This window comes from Chiloscyllium plagiosum, chromosome 25, assembly GCF_004010195.1.
Source record: "Chiloscyllium plagiosum isolate BGI_BamShark_2017 chromosome 25, ASM401019v2, whole genome shotgun sequence".
Lineage (NCBI taxonomy): Eukaryota > Metazoa > Chordata > Chondrichthyes > Orectolobiformes > Hemiscylliidae > Chiloscyllium > Chiloscyllium plagiosum.
Genome location: NC_057734.1, coordinates 49665517 through 49681686, shown reverse-complemented (window position 1 = coordinate 49681686; position 16170 = coordinate 49665517). Strand labels below are relative to the sequence as shown.

Here is a 16170-nt window from a genome sequence, read left to right as displayed (position 1 = left end):
AAAGGAAGCAGGTCCTATTAATATGCACTACTTTAAAGCTAAATATGTAATACACAAAGTAACTATCTCTTGCACCACTGAGTGTCAATCTCTGACTAACTTACATTGCACTCTGATTTGTGATGTCGAACAACCCTGGTCCCATCTTTTTCAACAACTTCCTTCTAATTTACCAATTAAAAAGTCAAGGAGAAAGTGAGGTCTGCAGATGCTGGAGATCAGAGCTGAAAATGTGTTGCTGGAAAAGCACAGCAGGTCAGGCAGCATCCAAGGACCAGGAGAATCGACGTTTCGGGCATGAGACCTTCTTCAGGAATTCTCATGCCCGAAACGTCGATTCTCCTGCTCAATTAAAAATTCAGCTTGGTTCATTTCAAATTCATTGTCCAAAAAGCTCAGGATTCACTAGGCGTTCTGGTTACCAGATGATCAACGTTGCACGTTTCTGAGCAAGTTGACATTTTATCTTACTGACCAAATGGTAGATGCAGTCTCGCTTTCCCACACTGTCTGGCACAGATGCTAGGATAGAAAGTCAAACACTACATCTTTGTTGTCAGCGGAAGTCTTCAGCTTTATCTGGGGTGACCTCCAGACCTGTAGTGCTAGTAGCCAGCAGATTTTCCAAATTTCCTGTCATCTGACACTGCTTCGATGCAGACTTGATCTTTAAATATTCCTTGAATAACAGATGGCAGCTTAATCTCAGAGTCACTGACATCATGGTTCTTCTCCTTCAACGCTTCAATGACAGTCTGCCCAGTAAAATAAACAAACATTTTAAATAACAATGCAAAAGCCTTATTTTCGGATCATTTGTTCTTGGCAAAAGGGATCCCTAGCATATTGGGAAACCTGCACACACGGGGGACATAGGAATGTATTTCACTCACATTGTGTGGAAATAACATGGTTGTGAGGATGGGGATTTAAAATGCAGTAGGACTGTCATTATGAGGGACAATCTACAGCCCTTAGGGGTGGGGAAGGGGGTGGTTGCACATCCTCTATTCTGAGTCTAAGACGAACTTGACTCCAAGGCCAAGACCCTATCCATCATGTTGATTGTGAAATGTCTCCCCAAAATTACAAGTCTGGCTATCGATTATATCATTTTCAAAATTTGAAGGAGCAGGTTTTGGGACAGTCCTAGGTTAATGCATGTAAGGTTCACATTAAAATGTCTCCATTGAAATCCCAAACTTTGGTATTCCTGCTGTTTGGAATCTGTGTGGACAGATCAGACTTTTTTGGTGCAGGTCTGTTTCATTTAAAGTTAAAAATCACACAACACCAGGTTATAGTCCAACAGGTGGTGAAGGAGCGTCGCTCCGAAAGCTAGTGTACTTCCAGGTTATAGTCCAACAGGTTTAATTGGAAGCACACTAGCTTTCGGAACAATTAAACCTGTTGGACTATAACCTGGTGTTGTGTGATTTTTAACTTTGTACACCCCAGTCCAACACCGGCATCTCCGAATCATGTTTCATCTAATTTATTTTGGACAGTGAAGTATATCCATTATCATGTTTAGAATTTGGATTTTAAAATAAAGGCAGATAGATTTTAATTAGTTCTGGAAAGGTTTGTTTTTACAAAGATCAGAAAGTCAATTTGTAATAGTGATCTAAATAAATCTAAAAAGGCATATGACTTCAGCCAAGTGCCTAACAGACCCCTCTAGTGTTAATGGTTGAATGCTTACACTCTTGGGTTTGTTACTGTCAAAGTAAGCACATTATATAAATGATTTGAATGTGAATATAGGAGGTATGGTTAGTAAGTTTGCAGATGGCACCAAACTTGGTGATGTAGTGCTTTAATATAGAGCGATAAACATGTACAGCGTAGAAATGGATCCTTTGGTCCAACACATCCATGCCAACCAAATATTTTACATTATTCTATTCCCGTTTGCCAGCATTTTGGTCTATATCCCTCTAAACCCTTCCTATTAATACACCCATCCAGGTGCAAGAAAGTTACCTCAGAATACAACAGGGCCTTGATCAGATGGGCTAATGAGCTGAGGAGTGGCAGATAGATTTTAAATTAGATAAATGTGAGGTGCCGCATTCTGTAGCGCAAAATCAAGGCAGGACTCATACATTTAATGGTAAGGTCCTGGTGAGTGTTGCTGAATAAAGAGATGTTGGGATGTAGGTTCATAGTTTCTTGAAAGCGGAGTCGCAGGTAGCCGGGGTAGTGAAGAAGGCATTTGCCTTTATTGGTCGGTGCATTGAGATATGAGTTGTGAGGTCATGGCGTGCCTTGACAGGACATTGGTTAGGCCACTTTTGGAATACTGGTCTCTCTGCTATCGGAAAAATGAAAGGGCTCTGAAAAGGTTGACAAGGATGTTGCCGGGGTTGGTGGGTTTGAGCAACAGGGAGAGGCTGGGGCTATTTTCCCTTCAGAGTCACGGATGAGGGGTGACCTTATAGAAATCATGAGGGGCATATACAGGTGAGCCTAAAACTAGAGGGCATAGGTTTAAGGTGAGATGGGAAAGATTGAAAAGAGATCTATGTGGCAACCTTCTTTACGCAGAGAGTGGTACGTGTATGGAATGAGCTGCCAGAGGAAATGGTGGAGGCTGGTACAATTTAGAAGGCATCTGGATGGGTATATGAATAGGAAGGGCTTGGAGGGATATGGGCCGGGTGCTGGCAAATGAGACTACATTCATGTAGAATATCTGGGCAACACGGATAAGTTAGATCGAAGGATAAGTTAGATCGAAGGTCTGTTTCCACATTGTACATCTTTATGATTCGACGGTAAAGCAATTTGTTTTACTACAGAACAGGAGGCTCAAAGTTCTTTCAGACGAATCCAGAGTTCAATTCAGAAGATAAAGCGGTTTCTCCTCACTGGAGAGCCAAGGATTTCCCCCAGTTCAGTTCAGAGGAAGCAGCCACCTCAGCTGGAGTAGCTTCCATTCTGTGCAGCTTTCAAACTGGGAGAGTTTGGATAAAAATCCTCAAGTTGTCAGAGCTGAGAAAGTTTAGGCCATCAGAATTGTGAGAGTTCATGCCATCAAACTGGGAAAGGAATTGTTTAAAACTGAATGTTTCCGTGGTCCTAAGGAAAAGAAACTTTAAAACGTCAATTAAATAAAAATTTTAAAAGCTGGGATATTTCTCTGGGGACAAAGGATGGCATTGGGAAACAAGCTGAAACTTTATTTTCATGCATGCATTAAGATTTTTTGAACTGTTATATGTATGAGGTAGAGGTGCCAGTGTTGGACTGGGGCGGACAAAGTTAAAAATCACACAACACCAGTTATAGTCCAACAGGTTTATTTGGAAGCACTAGCTTTTGGAGCACTGCTCCTTCATCATGTAGATGTAGAATGGGGTCATAAGACACAGAAATTATAGCAAATGATCGCAGTGTCATGCAATTGAAATAATGTATTGAGCAAACTTAGATTGCTGTGAAGTCTTTAATCTTTTAGAATGGGCTGCAGGTAACAGTTCATTAATGTGTAAATCCTAGAACTTCTTTTAAATCACTTTCTCGAGATAACTTAAGGTTTTATTAAAAAAAGGTGACATCTCAGCTCAGACAATGCATTAACAGCATGAGGTTAAAGTCTGTCTGTATCCCAGTCTTGAGTTTATTTCCAAAGTGGAATTTACAAAATGTTACATGGATTGACTGCCTGCAGATTGTGCACCTTTGGAGCAAAATAAAATGGGTCTGCAAATATAATTCTGCAAATGCAAATTCACCCCATAGATTTATATGTGTGTCACGCGCTCACATATAAGTCTAATGAGTTAACGGCACAAATACAGATTAATGGGTATGATCTTACAGCCATTACATAGAAATCGTTAAAAGGAGATCAGAGCTAGGAACAAAGTAATCTGGAGTTTTTGACTTTTAGAGAGGCCAGGCAGAATGCTAAGGGTGGTGGGCAGCATTGTTCGTACGGGATGAAACAAATATGATAACAAGAAATGATTTTGAATCAAAACGTGTAGAATCCGTATGGATGGTGACGAGAAATAAAAAAGGGAAAGAAGACACTGGTAGGAGTCATCTATAAGTCTACCTAACAGTAGAGTAAATGAGCAGATTATGATGGCATGTAATAAAGAGTTTAATCTTAATTAGATTGGCATTTTCGGACTGGCAGAGGTAACCAGGATGAAGAATTCATACAGTGTGTCAGGACAATTTTCTGCAACAATGCATTGTGGATACAATCAAGGATTAGGTTATTTTGAATCTGATGATGTATATTGAGAAAGATTAAATAAGTGATGTCAGAGTAAAAGATCCCCTAGGAAACACACTGACCTTAACATGGTACAATTTAGCATTCAGTTTTAGAGGGCGGGCTGGCTGGAATGAATTGGGGAGAGCAGTTTAGCAGCAAAGATGGGAGAGGAACAGTGGGGGACAGACATTTAACATAATTGTCATGTCTCAACAGCAAATTTATCGCAGAGAGGAAGAAGACCATAAGCCAACCATAGTTAACCAGAGAAGGTCAATGTAGCATCATATTGAAATCAAAAACATATGATCTGGCCGGGATTAGTAGTAAACCAGAGGATTGTGAAAGATCTAAAAATTAACTGAAAGATGACCAAAAAGAAGATAAACTTTGAAGGTAAACATTCAAGTAATATAAAAAGAGGCAGACAAGATCTTCTTTAAATATAGCAAAAGGAAGAAAGAAACTAACATGAGCGTATCCAACAAGACTGAGGAAATGGCAGAGGAGTTGAATACATGCACTGAATCAGTCTTCACATTAGAACACACCAACAGCATTCCATAGTAATCAAGGAGCAAAAGGAGGAGAGGAAATAAATACAATAATTTTCACTGGAGAACTGGTACTAGGAAAACTAATGGGGCTAACCTGAGATGCATCCTGGGATATTAAAGGAAGTAGTCACAGAGATAGTAAATGAACTGGTAGGAATGGTCCAAGTATCCAGAGGACTGGAAAACTTTCAATCTAACGTCTTTATTTAAAAATGGAAGGAGACAAAAACAGGTAACTATACACCAGCTTGCTAAACAGATGTTATTGGGAAATTGTGAGAGTTTACTATAGCAGAGCATTCAGAAATACATCATATAATCAAGCAGAATCAGCCTGGCTTCATGAAGGGGAAACCATGCCTGACAAATTCACTCGAATTCTTTGAGGTGGTAACAAGCAGGATAGATAAAGGGAAAGCAGTCAATATTATATATTCGAATTTCATTTTCCTAAGGTATCATTGAGCAACTTAATAAGAGCCCATGGTGTTGAAAGTAGTATAATAGGATCGGTAGAGGGTTGGCTAACCAATAGAAGATAGAGTGTTGGGAAAAGGGGGAATTTTGAGGATACCAACTAGTGGTGTGCCACAGCGGTTGGTGCTGAGACTACGAAATAAATGAAGAAGGAACAAGAGTGCACCACTCAGCTCTTCACCATGCTCTACCATTCGATAAGATCATGGCTCATCTAATTTTAACCTCGACTCTCCATGCCTGCATGTCCCTGATAATGTTCCATTCCCTTGATCATAAAGAATCTATTTGTGCCATAAAAATATATTTGCAGTACATAATAATGACTTGATTAAGGAAAGTGAATATACTTTCATTTAGCCAAGTTTGCAGATGACACTAAAATAGTTGGGAGCGCAAGTGCTGAGGATGACACAGAGTCTGCACAGGAATAGAGACAGTTTAAGTAAATGGGCAAACACATGCAGATGGAATATAATGTGGGAAAATGTGAGGTTTTGCATTTTGGCCAAGAATGGAAAAGCTGAAAATCATTTACTAGGAAAGACTATAGAAAGCTACAGCACAGAGAGGTCTGGTAATCCTTGCGGATGAATCACAAAACGCTCGCATCCAAATTTACTGGGTATTGTGGACGTCAAATAGAATGTTCGCCTTCATTCTAAAGAAAATGGAGTATAGAAATAGAGAAAACAAAACAGTACAACATTCAGACTACAGCTTGAAAATGGCAATTAGTTTTAGATCGCTTATCTTTGGAAAGATATTTGGAGGCAGTCTGGAGAAGGTTCAATGGGCTGATCCCAGAGGAAAGGTTGAGTAGGTTTGGTGTGTACTCATTGGAATTTACTATTTAATCCACCTGTGAAACTTCTACCACCACACTCCAAGGATCAGGTTTTTTTGTTTATCTAACTGAATATCTTGTTACACTACTTGAGAAGACTAGATGAGTGAATGGTGTAGTCTGACACAGAGCGACAGGCACACTACATTGGGTACAACATCCAGACTCTTTCTAAAGGACATTAGGGAAGCACTTTGGTTTTTATAACAGTCAGACAAGATTTATAGTTTTATTTTCATGTGTTATATATTGCCAGATTTGTAGAATTATTTCATAGCTTGTTGCAAAAATCCAATGCTATCCACATTACAGTATACCACTGCAGATGTGTAGGTACTCTCTTTCATCTTGGAAAGCTGAAGGTCACACAGATGAAATGGTTAGCATCAAAATTAGTGGGCGGCACGGTGGCACAGTGGTTAGCACTGCTGCCTCACAGCGCCAGAGACCCGGGTTCAATTCCCGCCTCAGGCGACTGACTGTGTGGAGTTTGCACGTTCTCCCCGTGTCTGCGTGGGTTTCCTCCGGGTGCTCCGGTTTCCTCCCACAGTCCAAAGATGTGCAGGGTCAGGTGAATTGGCCAGACTAAATTGCCCGTAGTGTTAGGTAAGGGGTAAATGTAGGGGTATGGGTGGGTTTCGCTTCGGCGGGTCGGTGTGGACTTGTTGGGCCGAAGGGCCTGTTTCCACACTGTAATCTAATCTAAAAAAAATACCACATAAATGGTGACCGAAGGAAACTCGTGGAGAAGCCACCTGAGGGATAAATCCAGGGGCTGGGGAAGCTTTAAAAGAAGTGCAAGTATGGAAGCTATAGGGTGGTGCCTTTTACCCAAGGGAGTAGATCTGGAAATGAAGTCACATTTCTCGGTCATGTCCCTTCATAATGCTAAAGATAAGTAATTGATTTATGTCTTCATCTTTAATTGGCAATGTTTATGGTTCCAAGTTGTAAATCTTAGACATACAATATAATCTTTTATACTTGGAGCTTACCTTATCAAATTGTTTTTCAAACTGTAAGTCATTACGTGAATTCACATATAATCTTTCTTTCTCAATTGCTTTTGTCATGTTGAGTCCAAACCATAACTTGTTCATAATGATCTGGAAGCCAAGAAGAGAGAAGTCCACTTCAACTCAGCAAACACACTGTACGCAGAGGAAGAGACAAAGGCAGCAACACTAACTGAAAACGTTAGGTGGAACACTATCATCTCTACTGCAATCAACCTTCTTGATGCTGAGGGTAGATATTTCCAATGCAGCTGAAGTGGTTTCCTTTTCCTCCAGCTGGGGGTCAATGACAAGGGATCATCCATTTCAACCGACACTGACATGAGAGAGGTTAGTAAGGTAGGTTCTGAAGCAGTGTCAAAGAATTTGAAGTGTTTACTGTGTTTCTCTCTCCATGGAGGCTGCCAGATCTGTTGGTTGCTTATTAAAGGAGCGAGGTTAATACACATTAAGCTTTGCTGCAGGAGTATTTGAAATTGAGATTGTTTTGCACCTTTTCTGGGCAGACCCATATGTTTTGACAGAAGAAGACAAAAAAGTAAATTAAGAGAATATGGCAGTGGGTCGTTGATGCTGCATTTCATATAATCAACTACAAGAAGTGCTTCGTTGGCATTGTAAAACATTTTGGGAGTAGTGAAAAGCAAGTTCTTGCTTTGGTGTTGGAATTACAGCCATTCAGATAGCAGATACTGTGCTGCTGTATGCACTGACACAAAGAGGTTATCATTCGAGTTTTAATTGGTGGTTGACAAACTGATTCTGAAGACAGGATGGTAAGGCTCTTCACATCTTTTTTGCACTGTGAAGCCTTAATCACAGTCTTTCTAAATTACTGCCCACTCAGTCAACAACAATGACTTGCAATTGTGAATGGAATTTGTTATTTTTGCTGTTGAAAAGAAATATTTATTATTGTGTTGTTGTCATCAGGACAAACACAAAAACTGCCAAATTTCAAGCTAACACAAAAATTTGTACAACAGGCGTTAATGGACACTGATTATTTGGTCAGTTTCCTCTGAGCGATTAAAGTATTGCCATTGAGAAAGCAGCAAGGAACTGGAGGCTCCCTACCTCCTTGTGAAAGTTCTCTGGTTCTGGATGCAGCCTATAGTTTCCTGTTGCTTTCTCGATGACAATCAGGTGGTGCATGGGAGACACGGAAGGTGCCTTGGAGGCCGGAGGGGTGATGGAAGAGAAATGAAAGGACATGAAAGATATGAGAATACATGGGGTGGGGGGAGGGGTCGATGAGGAACACTGATGGTGTGAAATGGCAGAGCTATGGGCCCAACTACAAGGAATTGAATTGGAATGAAGACCCGGTAAATAGAGACAACATTCTAAGGTGCCACCCTCCCTGTGTGCCTACCTCCATGGCAACACTGGGTCAGCATGGGACTTCTGCCCCAACACCCGGAGACTAAAATACCAGATGAGTGAATTGACTTATAAAAACCAGGACCACAATGTCAGGGAATAGCCTGATTTCCTAACTGAAGGGAAATATCTGACCACAGCTTTCATATGCGCAGAGTGAAAGATGGTATTTCAGGGCTTGGTGGAACCAATGGTCTAGATTTACAATTGCGATGCCTCAGTAAAGGCCCAAAGTGTAAAATAGAAACATAGATAATAGAAGCAGGAATAGGCCTTTTGGTCCTTCTATCCTGCTCCCCCATTCAATAAAGATCATGGTTGATCTGTTTCCACCTTCTCTTGATGCTTTTTCATTCCGTTAACCCTAAAGGCTAGATCTAACTCTTTCTTGAAAACATTCATTGTTTAGCCTCAACCACTTACTATAGCAGAGGATTCCACAAGATTAGAGTGGTGCTGGAAAAGCACAGCAGGTCAGGCAGCATCTGCTCCTCGGATGCTGTCTGACCTGCTGTGTTTTTCCAGCACCACTCTAATCTTGGCTCTGATCTCCAGCATCTGCAGTCTTCATTTTCGCCTCGAGAATTCCACAAGCTCGCTTCTCTTTGGATGAAGAAATGTCTCTTCACTTCAGTCCTAAATGGCCTCTTCTGTATTCTTAAACCATGATCCTTGATTCTGGAATCCCGATCATCAGGAAAATCTTTCCTTCATTTACCTAACTAGTACTCTTAGAATTTTATAGGTTTCTATTAGACGGCCCCCCATTCTTCCAAACTCCAGTGAGTATGGACATAACTGATCCAGTCTCTCTTCATGTATCGGTCCTGCCATCCCAGGAATCAGACTGGTAAACCTTTGTTGCACTTCTTCCTTAGCCAGAACATCCTTCCTCAGATAATGACACCAGAACAGCACACAATACCCCAGACTCTTGGTCTCACTAAGGCCCTGCAAAACCGCAGCAAAATATCCCTGCTCCCATAACTTGAATCCTCTTGCTAAGAAGACCAACATATCATTTGCCGCCTTCACCAGCTGCCAAACCTGTATGTTTACTTTCAGTGACTGGTGTACAAGGACACTCAGGTCTTGTTGCACCTCCCCTTTTCCCAAACTGTCACCTTTCAGATAATAACCTGCCTTCCTGTGTATATTACCAAAATGGATAATCTCACATTTATCCACATTATACTTCGTCCCTGATGTAATTGCTCACTCACTCAACTTGCTCAAATCGCACGGAAGCATCCCTGCATACTCCAAAGAAAAAGATGGAAATCAACAAATAATTGCACGATGCCAGACATGTTTTTAAAACACGAATTTTCAAATGTTAATGTTGTTGATTGTAAACTGTTCCATCACTGACGTTCTTAACAAGGTTGAATATACATTTATTATTATATAATATAGTTCACAGAGATCTCCTAAAGTAAGCTCACATATTATTCAGTATTTTGCCATATAGGTAAAGACAGCATCAATTTTACCAGGTGTTGGCCATTCAGCCCATCCAACCTGTTCTCTGTTCAACAACACTGCCGATGATCTTCACAATACCATTTCCCTGCACAATCTTCATGTCCCTTAATGTCACCAGTGTCCAGAAACCTATCAATTTCTGTTTTGAAACTGCTCAGTGATTGAGCTTCCACAGCCCTCTGCGGTGGAGAATTCCAAAGATTCACCATCCTCTGAGAGAAGACATTCTTCCTCAGCTCCATCTTAAATGGCTGACACTGTGTCCCTTGGTTCATTATAGAATCCCTACAGTGTGGAAACAGACCCTTCAGCCCAACAAGTCCATGCTGACCGTCCGAAGAGTAACCCACCCAGACCCATTCCCCAACATTTACCCCTGACTAATGCTCCAAACCTACACATCCTTGAACACTATGGACAATTTAGCATGGCCAATCCACCTAACCTACACATCTTCGGACGGTGGGAGGAAACCTACGCAGACACAGGGAGAATGTGCAAACTCCCCACAGACAGTCGCCCAATACTGGACATGAACCCAGGTCCCTGGCACTATGAGGCAGCAGTGCTAACCACTGAGCCACTGTGTCATCGTTCTAGAGGAAACATCCTATCTTTGTCTACTCTGTCATTTCTGTAGAAGTTCTATATGGTTCAATGAGATCACCTCTTATTCTTCAAAACTGTAGGGCATACAGGCCTCATAAAATCTTAACTTTTGAACTCAAATCTCTTTGAAATCAATGTCAAAGTACTGTTTGCCTTTCTACTTGCTTGCTGCATGTGTATGCTGGCTTTTAGTGATTCTTGGACAAGCACACCCAGATACCCTTGGATACCCATAGTTCCCAAACACTCACTTGTGGTGTCAGGTGTATAACTTATATATATTTAATATCACTTATTTTGAGCTTATATTTTGATGTTTGACCTAGTGGCGTGTGTTTTAAGTGTTTGCGAACAATATGTGACAGAAAAAATTTCAGGGAATAATGGGTTTTTGTTTACACTGCGAGAATGTTTCCAGTCAACAACCTTGGGATATACCCTAAGTTATGACAGGAAGCAAGGGGAGAGATTGCTGGGCCTTTGGCGATGATCTTTGCATCCTCACTGTCCACTGGAGTAATTCCAGATGATTGGAGGGTGGCAAATGTTACTCCCTTGTTCAAGAAAGGGACAGGGGTAATTCTGGGAATTACAGACCAGTCAGTCTTACGTCTGTGGTGGGCAAATTATTGGAGAGGCTTCTAAGAGACAGGATTTATGATTACTTGGAAAACCATAGTTTGATTAGAGATAGTCAGCATGGCTTTGTGAGGGGCAGGTCATGCCTTACAAGCCTTTATTGAATTTTTTGAGGATGTGACAAAACACGTTAATGAAGGTAGAGCAGTGGATATGGTGTACATAGATTTTAGCCAGGCGTTTGATAAGGTTCCCCATGGTAGGCTCACTCAGAAAGTAAGGAGGCATGGGATACAGGGAAACCTGTCTGTCTAGATAGAGAATGGCTGGCCCATAGAAGACAGAGGGTGGTTGTAGATGGAAAGTATTCAGCCCAGAGCTCAGTGACCAGTAGTGTTCCGCAGGGACCTGTTCTGGGACCTCTGCTGTTTGTGATTTTTATAAATGACTTGGATGAGGAAATGGAAGGGTGGATTAGTAAGTTTGACAATGACACAAAGATTGGCGGACTGGTGGATAGCGTGGTGGACTGTTGTAGGTTGTAACAGGACATTGACAGGATGCAGAGCTGGGCGGATAAGTGACTGATGGAGTTCAACCTGGAAAAGTCTGAAGTGATTCATTTTGGAAGGTCGAATTTGAATGCACAATACAGGGTTAAAGGCAGGATTATTGGCAGTGTGAAGGAACAGAGGGATCTTGGATTCCATGTCCATAGATCTCTCAAAGTTGCCACCCAAGTTGAGACGGTTGGTAAGAAGGTGTATGGTGTGTTGGTTTTCATTAGCAGGGGGATTGAGTTTAAGAGCCGCAGGGTTATGCTGCAGCTGTATAAAGCCCTGGTTAGACCGCACTTGGAATAGTGTTCAGTTCTGATCGCCTCATTATAGGAAAGATGTACATGCTTCAGAGAGGATGCAGAGGAGATTTACCAGGATGCTGCCTGGATTGGAGGGCATGTCTTAGGAAGAAAGATTCAGGGAGCTGGGGCTTTTCTCATTGGAGCGAAGAAGGATGAGAGGTGACTCGATAGAGGTGTACAAGATGATGAGAGGCATAGATAAAGTGGATAGTCAGAGAGTTTTTTCCCAGGGCAGAAATTGTTATCACTAGGGAGCATTATTTTAAGGTTTAGGCGGGATGTCAGAGGTCAGTTCTTTACACAGAGAGTGGTGGGTGCATGGAATGCACTGCCAGTAGTGGCAGTAGAGTCAGATACATTAGGGATATTTAAGCAACTCTTGGATAGGCACATGGATGATACTAATATGAAGGGAATGAAGGTTAGTTTGACCTTAGAATAGGATAAAAGGTTGGCACAACATCGAGGGCCGAAGGGCCTGAACTGTGCTGTACTGTTGTATGTTCTATGAACAAGGTAAACAGTTATGCATGAGGCTGTAGTTGAGATGGTCAGGGATTGGTTTCTTTCTGTTTTGATAGGCAGAAGCATCCATTAACTTTTTTTACTTTCAATTTGGGTGGTTCTAGAGAAGTTTGGCTAAAGATGGACCTGTAAGAAAGGGAACGTTGAAATTTATTTGAGAAATAGATTATCTGTGCATGAGGCATTGAGTAAAAGTAGCGGATGAGAAGCGTTTGGTTAAAAACCTGAAAGGGTTATTTGAAGCTGAGAACATTTAAGCTTAGTTGCATGAAGGTTCCAGAAAAGCCTGGTGTTTCTCAATACTGCAGGTTGCAACCAAGTAAGTTAAACCCTTCGGGGTGATAGAGAAGGGAATTCTCTCTGTTGTGGCTACTGTAAAGGGGTGGCTTTGGGATTAAGGAGATTATATTTTTACCATGCATTTTAAAATATTTAAATGTGCGTTGCTTGTAAATGTGCGTCCTGAAGAAGGGCTTATGCCCGAAACGTCGATTCTCCTGTTCCTTGGATGCTGCCTGACCTGCTGCGCTTTTCCAGCAACACATTTTCAGCGTTGCTTGTAAATAGTTTGCTTTATTCTATTTTACCTTCATTTATTAATATTACTGAATTTCAATCATAATCCTACTAAATGCTTGGGGAATGTCTTCTGGTTTCCTTTGTTCATACGCCTGCTGCAAAAATGAATCTTGCTTAATTCATCACACTATACACTTACCTGTGCAATTGCACTGATAATCATACTCCCACCAGAACTTCCCACCGTCATGATAGATTTTTTGTTTTGTGATATTAATATGGTTGGAGCCATGGAAGAAGGTGGCTGCGTTCCTGCAACTGAGAATGACACAATTATACAACACACTATGTTAAAAAACACTTTGAAGAGCACAATACAACATGACCCGACAAAGCTTTATTTTTGTGCTGACTGTTGCCAAGTGATTTGGCCCGGAGACTGAGACACTCCACTGTATTCTTGCACATTACTTAGTGCTCACCGTATCCCCAACCTCAATCAAGGCTGAGATGGAGATTCTTAATCAAGAAGAGAATCAAAGTCTATGGGGAAAAGACAAGAAAGTGGAGTTGAGGATTATCAGATGATCAGGATGATTTCAATGAGTGGTGGAACAGAACTGATGGGCTGAGTGTCCTACGTTTGGTTTCCTCCGTTGGGGTGTCCGCATACTTGCATTTCTGGACTGTGTGTGTGTGTGTGTGTGTGTGTGTGTGTGTGTGTGTGTGTGTGTGTGTGTGCGCGTGTGTGTGTGTGTGTGTGCGCGATCGATCCTCGGAACGAGGATAACCCTTGTTCCTTGCAAGAACCAAGAGTCTTTCAACATGAGGAAGCTCTTGTGCTGCAGTTACCCCAAGATACCACCTAACCAGGAGTCATAGAACATGGAAACAGGCCCTTCAGCCCAAATTAGTCATGCTGACCACTCAGCTAGTTCCAATTGCCTGCATGTGGTCCATATCCCTCTAAACCCTTCCCATCCATGTACCCATCCAAATGTTTTGTAAATGTTGCTATTGTACCTGCCTTAACTACTTTCTCTGGCAGTCCATTCCATATACACACCATTCTCTGTGTGAAGAAGTTGCCCCTCAGGTCCTTCTTAAATCTTTCCCCTCTCACCTTAAACCAATGCCTTCTAGTTTTTAATTCCCTATCCCTTGGAAAAAGATCATCTGCATTCATACTATCCATGCCCTTCATGATTTTATACACCTCAATAAGGTCACCCCTCATTTTCCTATGGTCCAAGGAATAAAGTTCTATCCTGGCCAACCTCTCCCTATAACTCAGGCCTACTAGTCCTTGCAATAGGGAAGCAAAACGTGTGGCACTGGAAAAGCACAGCAGGTCAGGCAGCATCCGAGCAGCAGGAGAGTCAACTCTTCGGGCATAAGCCCATAATCAAGAATGTGGTGGGGAAAGGGGGCTGAAAGATGAATAGGGGGGTGGGGGGAAAGATGAATAGGGGGTGGGGGTGGGGGTGAGGCTGGGGGCAGGGAAGGTAGCTGGGAAGGCAATAGGTAGATGAAGGTGGGGCATAATTATGATATTCCTGATGAAAGGCCTTTGCCCGAAATGTTGAGTTTCCTGTTCCTCGGATGCTGCCTGACCTGCTGTGTTTTTCCAGCACCACTCTAATCTTGACTCTAATCTCGAGCATCTGCAATACCCACTTTCGCCTAGGTAATTGTGCTAAGTCAGTGGGGAGGGTGGAATGGATACGTGGGAAGGAAGATGGACAGGTACAACAGGTCAAGTAATGCCCGAAACATTGACTCTCCTGCTCTTCGGATGCTGCCTGACTTGCTATGCTTTTCCAGTGTTACACTTTTCGACTCTAGTCCTGGCAACATGCTTGTAAATCTTCTTTGTACTCTTTCCACTTTAACTATGTCTTTCCTATAACAGGGTGACCAAAACTGTACAAATATTCCAAGTGCGGCCTCACCACAGTTGTAACATAATGCCCCAATTCCTATGTCAGTGCCTCAACCAATAAAGGCCAGCATGCTAAATGCCTTCTTCACCACCCTGTTTACCTGTGATGCCACTTTCAAAGAATTATGTACTTGTACTCCTTTGTTCCACAACACTCCTCAGGACCTTACCATTTACTGTAGAAGTCCTACCTTGGTTAGACTTTCCAAAGTGCAATACCTCACACCTGTCTGTATTGAATTGCATTTGCAAATCTCCAGCCCACTTCCCCATCTGATCAAGATCTCTCTGTAATTTTTGATAATCTTCCTCGCTATCAACGATACCTCCTAATTTTGTGTCGTCCGCAAACTTACTAATCATGCCTTGTACATTCACATCCAGATCATTAACGTGACGAACAAATAACAAACCTCCCAGCACTGACCCTTGGGGCACGACACGAGTCACAGGCCTCCAGTCTGAGAAACAACATTCAACCATCATCCTCTGCTCCCTAATCTAATTAGCTAGCTCTCCCTGGATCCCATGTGACCTAACCTTTATAACTAGCATGCAGTGTAGGCTCCTTGCCAAAGGCCTTACTAAAGACAACATCCACTGCTGTACTCTCAACTATCCTCTTTGAAAACCTCTAAATGATTTGTCAGACATGACCTCTCACGCACAAATCCATGTTGACTATCCCTAATTAGACCTCGACTATCCAAATGTTGGTCGCTCCAGTCCCTCAGTATCCTCCCCAACAATTTCCTTATCGCTGATGTCAGGCTCTCCCATTCTTGGGGATCAGAGCTTAAAAATGTGTTGCTGGAAAAGCGCAGCAGGTCAGGCAGCATCCAAGGAGAAGGAGAATCGACGTTTCAGGCATAAGCCCTTCTTCAGGAATGAGGAGGGTTTTAGATTAGATTAGATTACATTACAGCGTGGAAACAGGCCCTTCGTCCCAACAAGTCCACACCGACCCATCGAAGCGTAACCCACCCATGCCCCTACATTTACCTCTTACCTAACACTACGGGCAATTTAGCATGGCCAATTCACCTGACCCTGCACATCTTTGTGACTGTGGGAGGAAACCGGAGCACCTGGAGGAAACCCACGCAGACACGGGGAGAACGTGCAAACTCCACAC

At 42.2% G+C, this 16170-nt stretch overlaps 1 protein-coding gene across 1 annotated transcript in view; it reads right to left on the bottom strand.

Moving 5' to 3' along the window:
* Positions 1-299: 299 nt before the first annotated feature.
* LOC122562431 overlaps positions 300-16170 on the bottom strand; it is an 85027-nt gene continuing 69156 nt past the window's right edge. The window contains exons 11-13 of the mRNA XM_043715288.1: positions 13293-13411; positions 7111-7221; positions 300-755 (exon numbers count right to left, since the gene is read on the bottom strand). Coding sequence (XP_043571223.1) covers positions 606-755; positions 7111-7221; positions 13293-13411 — 380 coding nt within the window. The 3' untranslated portion in view covers positions 300-605. The remainder of the gene's footprint in view (positions 756-7110; positions 7222-13292; positions 13412-16170) is intronic.